Source organism: Dreissena polymorpha, chromosome 7 (genome assembly GCF_020536995.1).
Source record: "Dreissena polymorpha isolate Duluth1 chromosome 7, UMN_Dpol_1.0, whole genome shotgun sequence".
Lineage (NCBI taxonomy): Eukaryota > Metazoa > Mollusca > Bivalvia > Myida > Dreissenidae > Dreissena > Dreissena polymorpha.
Genome location: NC_068361.1, coordinates 9,904,320 through 9,919,694, shown reverse-complemented (window position 1 = coordinate 9,919,694; position 15,375 = coordinate 9,904,320). Strand labels below are relative to the sequence as shown.

Genomic DNA, 15,375 nt, shown 5'->3' with positions numbered 1-15,375 from the left:
GCTGTCATATTTTAAGATAAAGTACTTGGCAAAACGAGTGTTAAAGTTTTGATGATGTCCAAAGCTCATCAGTAGCTTTTTACAAAGAACGGAATGAACACTTTCAACAAAAATATGAAGGCATTTCTTGACTTTAATATGTCTCTTTCAGACTCAACAAAAGCTTAACCTGAGCATGCTTATACAATCGGAAAATGATTACCAAAACACGTGATACCTTTGTGTTGTCCTTCAAGTGTATAGCTAGATCAACCGCATTTCTATCTTCTTTTTTCCACACAAGAGCCATCCCATACGGTGTCATAATCTTACAGGCGGCATCAAGCGTCAGATCTGTAGTTTTGTTTATTATAAGTAAATCGACACAAAAAACGCGCTGCTTTTAGTCTTGTATTAACTCATACATCTATCAACTATTCATTTTTTCAGTACGATACAATGGTCATGTTTCAGTATAGTCCCATAAGCGTTTAGCTCCGACCGATGATACTTGAAGACATTTCACAGTAAAATAGTGTAAAAACTCAATAATGTTCACTGTTATTTTTCAAAGTTTCAAACAATGTATTTTAGTTTATAAACCAAAGATGTTTTCATATATATCACTGAAAAACATTTGTTTATATAAACTACTTTCAAATATATAGTTAGCTCATAGTTAACCACAGGTATGGGTATTAGGAGACTCCAACTGTTTATATTACCTTCCTATTGTAGCCCTCAAACATGAGGTAGATAAAGAACACCTGACCTAAACGTAAAGCTCCTAATAGAGACGTGGTACATATTGTTTGCAAATCGGTACATTGAGCTTGCAAAGGGAGCATTGAAAGAGTTTGTTTTTCATCTTACAAATCGAGGATTACTAAAAAATATTTATATTTGGCTATTAGAATTGATGCTTGACTTATTCTACGTTTTTCCTTAGGCCAAATGGGAGAAAATTATAACAATCTGTAAAAATCACAGACGACAAAAAAGCTCTCAAAGATAATTCATTATGATATTTTCTCACCCAGTGTTAATTCGATAAGTATAATTAGATGTAGTACAAAGTCAGTCGGCCTTGATTCCTGCACGGCTTCGTCAAATAATATATGGAATTCAAATGGTACCCCGCCGTTATTCTGCGCTGTGCGGATACTCTGTATGGACTCAAGTAGCTGCCTCATTTCATGCTCAGCCTTAATAGGTAAAGATACAATCAAAATTCTGAGACTCACCTTGTTTCCCTCAGTCACTCTTCAACATTATAAACATCGCGTAGATCCCAGTAGTGCGCATTTTATACTCAGCCAATACCAGTTAAACATACAATTAAAAATGTTTAAATTGCCTCACTTTCATCTGACACTATCATGCATTTACAAACTACATTTCATTTAACTTAGGGGGCCAGTTTTCACAAAACTTTTCAACTAAGCAAACAAGGACACATTTAATAAGTAAACCCCAATTTTCAGTTCATGAAGTTGGACGTGAATATATTGTGTAATTGCATATTACCTATGTAATAAATTTTTACCGTTCCTCCACTTGACTGCTTACCTCCCTAAACATGGTTGTGCACATAATAACCTTTGGGTTGTCACTCTGTTGTGAATCCTCGTTGTTGCAGTTGCTTCTCCTTACCAGTACCAACCATTGTTCCAGCAAAACGGCATTGTACGTCGGCACCCAAAACAGCTACAAACATTGAATTTAATTATACAATTGACACATATTTTGCACCGTAATTATACCGTGAAAATATCTAGCTGTAGCTAAGGTATACCGTAAATAATGCGCGCGATTATCTTCAGAATTAATCCGTTGCGTGCAGACATATGCAATGGACCGGGAAAAAAATCCGTCGAGTAATCAGTCCCGCCTATAATAGTTATACATAACGTTTGTTAATCGATCGTAAACGAAACAAACTTTAAGTAGAAGAAATAATGACATCATTATCCAGACACGTGGGTGTGTATGTATGCTATCGTCACAATAAGAAACTTCCAACACGGCGGATTTTTGATAACGTCTTCAACAAGACATAACAAGAAAGGTTATTGTGACATCGTCATCCATAAACTGGGTCTATAACTGGCTAGTTTGACTTGCATGATAAGCGCTTACTTTCTGCGGTAAACTGTAAAAATGTCGAGCATTTTATAAATACAGAAAATGAAAGAACGCCTTAGTTAGTAATTTTGGACATATAACGGTAGTCTTTTGAAATGCTTAAGTTAGCATATTGCAAGTGTACTGAAAAGAAACATACGGTAGAAGGGAAAACTATCGATGGACTGCAAGAGTAAAGTGAGTAACTTATTCACTATAACTTGATACCTTTCGTTCCTTCTGCATGACGATAGTCTGCGTCTTTAGATGGTACCAGCCCACAGTTGTGAACTGATAAACTATCAGACACACCGCTGCAGCTATAATCAGCGAAAAAGTGGTCCCTTCAGCTTTGCAGACAAATCCTTGGTCTCCTGAGAAAGTCAAAGAATTCAGTATTAATCCTTAACATTTTAAACGCATTTGTGAAACTTAAGAACAACTCATTTTATTATGCTTCAAAATTGTGTGTTCCTTCACTTACATCTTTTAAAGGCTGTTGAAAAGAGCAAAACATAAAAACTTCAAAAATTACGTGTTACTCGCAGTAAGTTAATTGCTTTTCTTTATAATGGCTGTAACGAGCCATTTATTTTTGTGTAAGTGGAATCAGATAAAGTAACTTCATTTTTTTGTCCAATCCAGAAACGAATTATCTTTATTCAAAAGGTACTTATAAAGAAAACTGAAGTCAGATTGGCTATACAGAACTAACTGAGGAATGAGCACTACAACCTGTCACATAGATATGATTTCAGCCCTGCAAAAACACTTTTCTCATGTAATACATAATACAAGAAATTATCGTTAATCACTTACTCCATACTAATTTATTAAGCAGGCATGTTTCATATCTTAATAGGCATACTTAATTTAAAGCTCGGCAAGTAAACCGTTATTCGTGATGATACAACTGGTTTTTATTTTTGCAAACAACAGCGGACGTGTGTTTGCTTGATATCCATGCTTTAAAACGAACTGACAATAAAGCAGAAACACAAATTTCGGGGTTTTACAAATATTACACATAAGCCACCATGAGGCTGTCGACGCAACACGGCATTGAAAAACAAGCAGACACACAGTAGGGGATGATTTCAAACGCACATGATCACACACGTCTGATTTTTTAATAGTTCATGAACGATCAGACACTCGGCTGTCAGTGTTAGAGAGATTTAATATATTTTATGCAAAACAAGACAGGCATTTAAACAGACAGGCTGTTGTAGGTGATATAAATGAATCATACACCATGGGGTATGTCGATTTAATTACTCAGTTAAGATACAAAGTTGTTGACGATGAAATAAAAGATACAATAGAATGTATGACCAAAAACAGGCACACTGGCTTCATTGATCTACATAATTGATAAAAAAGGCATGCGAAACGCTGCTGATAACAAATATTATAATTAAAACAAGCACGCACATGGCTGCCGATGTTATACGGAATCTATACAGAAAAGAAACAAGCACAAAGCTTAAATGTTATGCATGGAAAGACACAATCGGCCAAACTTCTTACAATGTTATAATGAACTAAACTTAAACAAGAAGGCTAACGGTTCTTGATGTTAAGGAGACTGTGAGAAAATGAAGGTTCACGTATGTCATTGATATTGGCAAACAAACAATGTAAACAATGAATAATTTTGCAGATCTATACACAGCGGTCGATGTTATCAAGAATTGGCAAATAATCAACCATACTTTTATTCATATTATCAAGAATTGATTCATAAATTGGCACATGACAGACGACGCTATACATGTCAAGTATTGCTTAGCATGCGGGCATACAGTTGACGACAATTTTAATAATTGATAAACATTTATAATGGTAATTAGATGGAAGTCGATATTATGACAAATTGTTATGCAAGCATGTACAAAAGCGCCGGTGTTTGAAAGTGTTACTTCCTGGTAGTAAATTACACCAAACATCAGCCACTATAAAACATACAAGTTATTTAATGGGAAAAACACTTAATTCATGTCTATTTAAATATCTTAAACGCACCAAATATTCGCATCAGGAGCGGGAGAGAGTCAAAATAGGCGTCTATTTCTCGCATAGGATGGTCCTGTTACATGACCATGTATCGGGATTTAATATATAATACTAACTGGTTGAGATGAGAAAGTCACATGACCGTGGTATCAACAACAGAATTATTGAGACGGGCGTGGCAAGGATGAGAGGGACGGCGAACGCGAGTCTCTGCATGCACGCTGTGCAAGCCATATATGCGGCTATGTATCCTGAAATACAACCAGACAGGTGTAAGTACACAAAAGCACCTTAAATGAACGGTACTAAAGGCAACGATGTTATCCCATCTTCACCGCGACATTGACGGTTATAACGACCCATGGAATAGTCTAGCCACTATCCCACCTTGTTGAATAGACCTGTCGCGTGCATTGACTACTCGTTGTGTATTTATCTATAATTAAAAATGTTCAAGATCACAACGCATATTTATTTCATATTTTTGTTTATTTTTAAGGGGTTTTGTTATAGCAAATGTTTATGTTAAAGGTATTAGATGATTTAAAACATTCGTTACCAAAAAATATTGCTGATATTTCTATTATCGTTTATTTCTTTTCATAAATTCTCGAATTTGTTTTTTAATTTAAAAGGTGTAACCGGTTAATAAACAAACAATCGTTCGCTGTGTTTAATTGTTTTGGAAGTTTCGAATATGCCACGTTTGTTTGTTATTTTCTTGTTTCGTAAAACTTCGATCGGATAAATAGAATACCGGGATTAGCGTTGAATGGAGAGAAGTTTTTGTTAATCGGCACGAACACCGATAGCGCTCGACAAGGCTCGCGCTCCCAGCGTTCTAAACCATGCAACATAAACTTCTCTCTATTCAGCACTAACCTAATTTTCTCTATATAAACAACTGCACACTATAACCGTGCATCCATTTATAAATATTGGATAATTGAATTAGGAATAACGGACAAACTAGCAAAATGTTGAACGCGCGAATGTTGAACGCATGCATGCCTTTATTAAAAATGTACTCATAGAGTAGGCGGTGAACACATGCAAATTGTGAGACAAGAGCGAACAGATATCCTGTTTTCATAAACCGGTTTCTTCTTGCCAAATATTTAACGTATAAGTAACTTTTAAAAAAAACAATCAAATTAACTGCAACAATCTTAATTAAACAACAGACTGAATATTTAAAGCGAGTCTTGCTTTTGATAATGTCAATTTTATTTGCTATATTATTTAAACATGCACATATTTCATTATTCTTTATAACTTTTTTGATAAAAAATACTTAACAAATCATTTCTTCATACTATCCAAATGTGAACGATTATTTTGTATTATGGTTTGTGACTTTTATTAATTTTTAGCGTTGAGAATTGAGATTGTATATTATATAGCCTTACCTACGGCGCTTCCGACAATATTCACGGTGAACAAGTAGAGGTCGTCTCTGTTGGATATCCACGTATATTGACCCCACCCTGACCAACCAAGGGTGAAATCCTCTATTGATGGTCGATTCTCAAAAAGCACGAAAAAAAAGAGCACAATTGAAATCACCACGATGAATATTATTTTTAGAAAGGATATGTAGAGTATCAACTTCCACGTGGCAGGCTCATCTTCAGTGTTCGTCGGTGTTCTGTAGTGTGTCCGATTGCCCGTGTTCCCAGAGTTCCCCGCCTCTCCACCCTGTTGAATATATTTTACATGGAAATGTTCGATAAGAAAAAAATCTGAGATTTAAATTACTTTCCTTGCCAGATTAAGTCAAAGGAGCGAGAACTAGCAAGCAGATTTTACCAGTTGTAATCGAGGAACAGTTATAACGTGGTTTTACATTGAGATTGTCTAAATTTGTAAGTGCAATTATAATTAATTAATTATATGGCTTTAGTTCATTCAATTCTCTCGGGTTAATTCCAATTGCAAATGCAGCCTGTCGCAGTGTTTTACACAGTACGTTAACAGTACGTTATTTTATTTTGGGATACCTGAAAGAAATAGGCTTTTCATGTTCTTCTGCATAGGACTGTTGTGGCTTGTATCTTAGGGTTACAGCTTGCGAGTAACTTTCTGAATGTATTGGTTTTCTCGTCATAGCACTCTGTGTCGTAGCTTTTTTGCATACGAATGGAGGGATAGGATGGCAAAATAAAAACAACAAGACTATTGCCAAGCAATATTGTCCCCTACCGGCTCCACCATTGTCAGAAATTCTACCATTATCAAATTTGTTTTTATTTGTTGCCATAGCAACCAAAATGTTCGACGTATGAACAAAATGAAACGACGTACATAATGTCAATTTTGCCATCTATACATATTTAAAGGTTCTTTAAAACATATTAAGAACTTTAAAAGTTATCACAGAATCAAGAAAACCACCATTTTCAGCAGTATTTCTAGTCTATTTGTTTCCATAGCAACCATATTTTGTTTACATAGAAACAAATTAATATTGCCATGTATCCATGTTTCAAGGTTCATGAAAAAATATTAAGAACTTTAAAAGTTATCGCAGGATCTAGAAAAGTGTGACTGACTGACAGACAGAGTGCAAACCATAAGTCCCCTCCAGTGAAACCGGTAGGGGACAATAAAGGTTCAAGAATAGGGTTTTTGTTGATTGCAAGCAGAACGTGCTATAATAAGGCTCAAGGGCGAGACAAAATAGCGTTTCATACTTGAATCAGATGGTCCGTATGGCTGGTCTTTGGGTTTCCTGTAAAGGGCATAACTAGAATACCATACGAGGTATTAACATGAATCTTAATTTCTCAATAAATTTAAGTGAATAGAAGAGCAATGCGATTGAACCATGGTTCTTGCTTCAATAGCTGCATGGCTGTTGCCATTTGTTAATCTTTAAACAAAACTGATGGATGCGGGTTTACTCTGTCTGACACACACAATATATAAAGCACTCAGTTTACTGTATTTCTAACGTATACACGGGAAATAGCAAAGTCCTATTAGCAGACTGGTATATGCCGGTAGTGTGTTATTTATATAGTTCCGTCTTTTTAAAAAGAAATTCACTCATTTAACGGCGATCGGTTAACCTGCTTAATCTTTCGCTGGTTAATTATGTTAACAAGCATTACATGTTCATGTTCAAAACGAATACACAAAACATAATTATGTAGCACGTTTCAGGGATTCGATTTGAAGACTTCAGGCAAGCATGCATTGAGCATCACTTATGAAGATTAGTTGTGATCAGATTTGTCGAATACACTTAATGAAATATTAAACGATAATACAAGTCCCAATAAATGTTACGTATACAAGTTTTTTGGCACTATCATTTCGTTATAAACAGAGTTATGGTAGTAATAATGGTTAACAATCTTAAGAATTTTACAATTTTAAATATACTTTGATATTTTTCCGTACTATTGTTTATTTTACTTAAGGCAGTAATATCCCATCATACACCCAATATTGATTTCTATTCCGAAATAGTGCATATTATAACCTTTATTGATTTTCGCATCAAACATACATTTTACTGACCTTCTCACGATCATGAGATAACTTAAATATATATATATATATATACAACTTTGTTTTTAAAGCCCACTCAACAAACATAATAATGCATATATTCACACTGTACTTAATTACTGCAATTAAATTGTATATAAATGATCATAAGATGTGTTATTCAGTTACTTTGAAAAGAACAAATTAAACTCTTTTTTACGTTTTAAAAGATTTTATATCATCCATGAGCAATTAAATAGAAGCAAACAGCATAATACCTAACGGTTTACGAATTGTTCGAATGCTGCTATGGTTTCGCTGATTTCATATACCCATTTTACATATGCTTTTAAAGAGGCCCTCAACAAGATTTACGAACAAAGAAAAGTTCTTAAATACCGTAGTTTTACATTTATTTGTTTATATTGATTAAAATATCACGACTGGTATATTACATTACTTGAAATATATATATATATATATATATATATATATATATATATATATATATATATATATATATATATATATATATATATATATATATATATATTTAATGTTAAATATTAAACCTATTTTCAACGGACTTTCATTTTTGAGGAAAAATGTAGGTTTTAATGAGAGTATACATTGGATTTTATGCTTTTAAATAAATTTATACAGAAATGGATATACGTGTGTTCATAGTGAGTCGCCATGTAAGCTTTCGGAAGCGAAATGAAGATCTCAAAATCGATAAAGAATATTTTTTCTGCAATATATTAATATATGAACTGATAAAAGAATTGCATCCCCAAAAGCTTTAGCAAGTAAAGAATATGAGGAAATGAGTCAACAAATGTTAATAATCGTGTTATTTGAAGCGAAGCAAATCGTTTATAGACTGCCAAGGAAAACGTTACTACAATACCTCACTCACGGAATTGTTAAGAGTCGAGCCCATACTGTTGTACGATCTGTTATTAGACCGACGCTGGGTGCATCCAGGTGTCTCGACGAGTTTTCTTTGTACAGCCGGATTCCATGCGAACGATAAAACCATGACCGCTACTGGCATCAACCATCCATTCTTTACCTTGATACTCTGAGCGGCGGAACGAACAGTAAAACCGGTTTAGTGAATTGGGGTTATAGCTAAACTCGTATGAGCAATTACAGTTGAATGACTACCTAACTTAAACTTCCTGCTTAGCATGAACTGACCAATGTTCTATTTGCATGCAATTACTGATATGCTGTAAGTTATCGCCAATACTTACCTAATTAGAATATATAATACTCAATGACGAAAGTCGATTTCACAAACTATGGTTGACTATGCATGTGTGTGTGCTATTTAGAGAAATGAGGCAACACGATTATTTACACGAAAAGCTTGATTATCATTTTCATATTGACTCGACCTGTTCTGAAGACAATACCATAACAACGACCTTATTTGTGTTTATCGACAGACGCAAAATACAACCAATAATATAAGTACATTAAATGTGTAAAACAGTCTTAATTATATGCAAAATTATGTATAGGAAACTGATTAAAAATTTAAAGAATAAATGATACATTAGTTGGAAAGCATCCAATTCAAAAAATCAAATCGACATTTTAAGATTTTTTTAATGTCAAACAAACAAAATTGTCGAAAGTAACTATGTGATATATGGCATGTATGAGGCTAAATTTAAGAACCATAAAAGGAACATAATAAATCCACACCTCCTGCACAAGCCAGAAGCTAATGACCCCAAACGCGACCATTACTATAGTGGCGAATGTATTTCGCACAATGCTTTCCTTTGTTTTGACGGCTTGCCAGGCATTGTAGACGGCTGGACAGAGATGGACACCGTTCATAATCAGGATAACTTTACATGGCTGGTCAATACCTTTGATGCCAGGTATGTGAAACACAAATAGACACAGGCCGAGAGCTTCCAATAAACTCACAACAAGTCCCTGAAATAAAACTCTACCTTTGAATAATAGTTTAATTATAACGACACCAAAACAGCAACAAAACAGCATGACGAAGCGAATGAATTTAATTTAGGGCATATGCTGTTTTAGTTTTGTGTTGGGTATCTATACCATTAACTTGCACCATAAAGAAACTGGTTAACGATTATTATGACTTATACATCCCGTATCAGTAATAACAATACAGGTGCTACATGCACTATAACAGGACAAGTGATTAGCAAAATAATGGAGAAACATTGTAATCACTACTAACGGACAGTACTTATTAAACATTCACTATAATACTGTAACATTGAGGAGATATATAATGACCTATCAATCCCTTACCAATGCTGGATATACATGCAGTTCAAGAACTACTGGTAAAGATTCATTATAACTGTTTAATAATTTACCAGTAACCAGTTATGCTTGAACAACATGTTAGTGTACTGGTACCAGTGTTGGAAATACTGTGTAATCATTTAGCAGTAACCAGTAATGCTTGAACAATATGTAAGTATACTGGTACCAGTGTTGGTAATACATGAAGTATATGGTAACTGGTGTAACATGCATCATAGCAAAGAGAACGCTGAGAAGCGGAGGGCATTTATTGAAATAGTTGCACTAAATGACGAATAGTTTTAATAAGTGTAAGTTGGATGAGCAATTACTTGTCAGAAACGAGCATGGATGGTAGACAATCACTGTAAAGGTAACTGGTAAGATGAATAATAACTTAGCAATCACTTACCGGTAACCGAAATCACATGAAATAGAATCTAACAGGTTAAACAGTCACGATCAACACTAGTAATACCTGCACTATAATTATAGACGTTTAAGATGTTTTATAACAAAGCAATTAATTATCAGTTACGAACTACGCTGATAGTAAATGCAATAAAATATAAGTAATTTTAGTAACAATAGTTTAGTTAGAGTCTATTTCCTTATACAAGGATTTACCATTTATTAGCAATTATGTTACTACATCCAATTTTTAATACGTAGTTGAGTTGTATATCAAGCTATTTCAAATAATAAATACTGCTAGTACTACCTCCACTACAGGTTGCTATTATAATTATATAAGTAAGCGAACACTTACAATTAACGAGCCTTGTGTGTACTACCAGCACTATAATTAAGATATTTAAATAAATTGAACAATCTTAACACAATAAAACCATTAATGGCGATACTATCTACAAACGACGTGTCACAAAGCCAAGTTTCTGTTTATATATTTACCCATAAAAACGCGGGTTTGCGAGGCCAGGGCATATTATGTCGTAAAGCTCCTCGCCAGATGCCCCGCAACAGGTTCACTACGCTCGGCACGAGCACAACAAGAAATAGCATAATGAATCGAACGAATCTCCTTTCAGAAGTCTCTCTCATCTTGTTGCTGATGTTCAGAATGCCCAGCTTGGTCTCAATTACGCAGGCTAGGAGGACAATCCCGAGAAAGACGCTGCACAACCACTTCAGCACCACTTTGCCTATGGACGGTCTTGCCCTACCCGCTGGCATGGTGACCGTACAGCGTTTGCTGCCTATATGTACACAATTTGTAAATAGCTATGATACGCGAATTGTTTCAATGCAAACCATCTCGATATATTTAAATACTTCATTCTACAAATTAAACGAATTTTCTAAAAATGTGACACTAAACAAGTATCGTTTTGTTAATGCCAAGTTCTTTTTTTTAAGAGATATATTTCCAAATATACTAAGTCGGAGATATTTTGCCGTATTTGAAAACGTATCGTTCCTTTTTAAAGAAATGCATGTTTCTAAACACGATTAGTAATAATACAAAAACAAGATGTAAAACTTAAGGTTTAAATTGCTTCAACGTATCATATAGATACAACGTAGTGACTTTAGGCAGTTAATCTGCTCGGGATCTTATTACAATCATTGTTTCACATTCATCATAAGCTCTTCCGCAGACGCACACGCTTAAGACTCATTCATTATTTTGTATCGGTCATGCATATTTAGCCACTCTTGCACCTTTAAACTACTGTCATTATAACAATGTAAGTTTCAATTTAAAATGTAATGTTGGTGAAGAACTGTTGTTTTTTCATTAGGTGTCATTGCAGTATGAGACAATTACTAAATAGCATACGTATTCACATAGTAATATGAGTAGGAGTAAAGGAGTAAGGTGTTGAGTCAAACATATGTAAGAATCGTTAACTCATATCTGTATACACCCCCGAAGAAGTCATACGACCAACTTTCACTGTTGTAATCTACATGCGAAGGTCATTGGGTTTATAGCGTTCTATTTTCATTTTATTTCCTCTCTGACAGGCGTTTCTTGTTTGATTTATTTTTGTTGCAGTCACATAAACAACCAAGCAATGTAATATGGAACTTTTACACCCATTATTGTTGCTTCTTCCTGTATTTGCGCGATGATGATCTGAATTATTAAGTTTATTATGCTATATTCCTAAATCTTTTTCTATAAAGAATGAATGTAGTTGACACTTGTTCGTAGTTTCATTTCATCGTTCCTCAAAAAGTTGTAACTCTGTTGCTCTGGTCTCTTTTCTACCATTGAGTAATTAAATGGTAATTAACTTAAATGCGTTTTAATTCCCTTTTATTATTGTTTAATTTGAGTTACAATGCTATGAGGTTAAATTTTATTTACACTTAAATGTATCATGAATATTGCTGGGCCAAGTGTGAGGTTGAGCGCTGTAAAACCGGTTTAAACCCCCTATGCTTTGCATTGACCGTTCCAAGTTGATGACCCCAGCTTTTTCATTTATGTGCTTTATCCGTTACGATATTAGTGCATTCTGACATACAATTACTTCAACATGAATGCAAACCTGATGAGCTGGTACGATTTCTCATCATAACTATAATACAAACCAAAATATTTTATTTAATAGCATCAATGTACTTTGTAGAAGAATGTATTATTGGGAAGAGAATATAGGCGATTGCACTCGAGTGTACTTTTACGAAACCTTGAAAGAAATCTAAATCAAGTTGCCGTAGACTCCAAATGCCAGAACTTATAATATCCATGTCGCATGACCAGTTTAATAACGTACGAGCATATTTGATTTCCACACGTTCCATGGAAATACCCGTATCCTGATTGGACGTCATTTACATAAATTACTAAATGTTTACAGTTTACTAACTGTTTAACTGCTGTAAATGAAGATAATGTTCGTTTTTTCAACCGTATGTAATAAACCAGTAGGCCTAGGGCTTAATGCAATACATCCGAAAATGAATGACACCATAGCACTATAAAAGTTGGAATCTTATGCTTGTATCGAGTTTAAAAATGGTATCACAAATAAACAAAACTGGACCACAGTTACAGCAAGTATCACTTCAACAAACTCTACGTTTACAATAAACGGGCTTTTGGAAAAATGCATCGACGTATGGAAGCAGTGTCACTAATTGTACGCATTTTTTCTGTGCGTTAGTCTATTCCAAAGCCATTTGGTCTCGGTAACTGGATTTGGTTCCAAAACATTTTGGCTAATTATAATGCACCACACTCATGATATTGGTTAATGCGCTATGCGCTATATTTTATAAAGCTTCGCCCGCCTAAAAGAGGTATAGATGGTCCATCCCTAGGGAATAAGAGGAAAAGAGAAAGGCAATCAAACAAGACATAACCGCATTTTAACATCATCGTGAAACGGTTGATATTTAACCAGAAATATATATAATGAAAGTTACCTAACAGATAAGTAATACAATCTTTTAAGATTATGAAGATCCGCATGGAGAAAGTTTTGGTAATTAAATAAAACGAGCAGTCAAGTTATGTCCATGACGTAAGTGTCCATTTTGCACAGAAAGCCGTAGAAACCAAAACGTTTAATTATTCAACGAGATTTATGTATAAATGTAAGATTGCGTGGGCAATAGTTTTGACGCGAAATCGATCCTATTGAATTTTGGAATCACAGCGATGCAATAAGGTAGACTCGATGTAAATTGCTTTTCGATCACGCGTGCTAATGTAAAACCCTCATATTAAGTGTAAAGTACGCTGTCAAAAGTGTGTTCACGCGTTATGATTGTATTCGTTGTACAGTTGTTTTAGCTTGAGGGAGCAATATTTCATGCTTACCAAAATGCAAAGTTCGTATGTTGATACTCAATGATTACACTATTTTGAGTTCAGGTTATAAATAATGGCGCATTATTAGCAATTTGAAGAAGTGAAATACATAGGCTAAAATGGATATTAAAACAGGTGTTTTAATCAATCAGACATAGTATTTTTATGTCCTCAGTATCTTAGCCGTCAGTAATCATACGCTTTTTAAATCAGTTTGTAAATCTAACCAGAAAATACGTTTTACTAAAATTAAGGTACTTTGACAATTCAGTTGCATGTCATATAATAAATATATTATTATCTTATAAAATAAGACCATGCAGCTGACTCTATAGAGCCTTTTGCCGTGTGTTTCTAAGCGGGAAGGAATTTAGATATATATTAGCCGTTCCATATCATGGTTACAGGCAACTATATTTTTTTGAATTGTATAAAAGTCACTCATTCGACTAAACAAATGCAAAAAAACACAAGAACAGTACAACATAAACTTACCTTGTTCCTTAAAAGATGTCCTATCCACAACACTATTTTACGTGTATCTGGGCCTGAAATCGAGTGTTGAGTGGAAGATAAATCATTGATTTATGATAAAGCGTTACAAGGCAAACAGTAGAGAAAGCGCCGGTAATGGTTCAATCGAAAACACGTGAAGTGGTGAATGTTTTATGACGCGATAAAATATATTTTTATTTTTTAAATCATAAAAACCACCATCTCTCTCGTCGCGACCGGAACAGCAACAGACGCGATAACACAAGAAAACATATAACCTAACAACCCAACACAACCGCAACAACCTCCTTAGCAACCGCATTCAGCCCCACCATCAGCACAACCACATCCACCAACACATCCACAACACCTCTTCCAAGACGACCATCGCGACCACAGATAAAGCATTCGTTTTACACACTGCAGTTACGTCCATCATTACCAGAATCACCTGCACCATCACTACCACAGCAGCATCACCACTTTAACAGCCATCATTATGTTAACACAACAACTACATAAATAAAACCGCCATCAGTACAACCATCACTACCAGCGACCATTACCACCACCATAAAGATCAAATTTACAACGTTCCTACTACTTCATCATCTTCACCACCGTAATCATCATCATCAATATGACAAACCGAACGCATCGTTGTGTGATATATTCGAAAGTGTAAAAATATTGATGGGACAAGATATTTCGTGAAAACCGTAGTTGGAGTAAACCGAGAAATACATGGCCAACATACAACAGTTTGATTTGGAACTTTACCTCTGTAGAATTTGCATAATAAGTTTTTTTTAGATGTATCGATCAACGACACGGTATAAATACGGCAAAATGGAAGAGATCATGTTGCTTCGCTACTTAATTTAAATTTAACATTCTTTATTTACAACGTTTATTGATATTCTCAAATCAGTGAATTGGTATTGTGTGATTGGTAGTCATTAGTTGGTTCTTGCCTCTTGATTTTAACATTGGTGAAATGTCAAATATGTTAAATTTCTTTCAGCGAAAATGAGATTGAGAAACCTAACAGACACAGGGGAAGCAAATTAAGACATTGTGACAATTTAAATACATATTGATACAGGTTTATTTTGAAAACAATTTATTGCTTTTAATTTCATCAGAATTTCAAAAAATATATATATACATGCTCA

General features: G+C 34.5%; 2 protein-coding genes across 2 annotated transcripts; both read right to left on the bottom strand.

Moving 5' to 3' along the window:
* Window positions 1–998: 998 nt before the first annotated feature.
* Window positions 999–4,353, bottom strand: LOC127838233 (uncharacterized). Its single transcript, XM_052365849.1, has 4 exons — window positions 4,236–4,353; window positions 2,332–2,477; window positions 1,549–1,686; window positions 999–1,184 (listed from the first exon to the last, which is right to left on the bottom strand). The coding sequence occupies exons 1-4, from the start codon at window positions 4,351–4,353 to the stop codon at window positions 999–1,001; spliced, it is 588 nt and encodes a 195-aa protein (XP_052221809.1).
* Window positions 4,354–8,728: 4,375 nt separating this feature from the next.
* On the bottom strand, window positions 8,729–14,260 carry LOC127838232 (uncharacterized). Its single transcript, XM_052365848.1, has 4 exons — window positions 14,201–14,260; window positions 10,831–11,135; window positions 9,331–9,570; window positions 8,729–8,824 (listed from the first exon to the last, which is right to left on the bottom strand). The coding sequence occupies exons 2-4, from the start codon at window positions 11,110–11,112 to the stop codon at window positions 8,729–8,731; spliced, it is 618 nt and encodes a 205-aa protein (XP_052221808.1). The 5' UTR covers window positions 11,113–11,135; window positions 14,201–14,260.
* Window positions 14,261–15,375: the final 1,115 nt, after the last annotated feature.

Excerpts from the sequence above, each read along its gene's own strand:
- LOC127838233 (XM_052365849.1), bottom strand. The coding sequence starts at position 4,353 with ATGGCTTGCACAGCGTGCATGCAGAGACTCGCGTTCGCCGTCCCTCTC. Across the intron at positions 1,687-2,331 it reads TCATGCAGAAGGAACGAAAG|CTGTTTTGGGTGCCGACGTA; the intron begins GTATCAAGTTAT and ends CAATGTTTGTAG. Across the intron at positions 1,185-1,548 it reads GCACAACCATGTTTAGGGAG|GCTGAGCATGAAATGAGGCA; the intron begins GTAAGCAGTCAA and ends TTACCTATTAAG.
- LOC127838232 (XM_052365848.1), bottom strand. The coding sequence starts at position 11,112 with ATGCCAGCGGGTAGGGCAAGACCGTCCATAGGCAAAGTGGTGCTGAAG. Across the intron at positions 9,571-10,830 it reads GCAAACCCGCGTTTTTATGG|GGACTTGTTGTGAGTTTATT; the intron begins GTAAATATATAA and ends GTTTTATTTCAG. Across the intron at positions 8,825-9,330 it reads GCTTCTGGCTTGTGCAGGAG|AACATTGGTCAGTTCATGCT; the intron begins GTGTGGATTTAT and ends GCATGCAAATAG.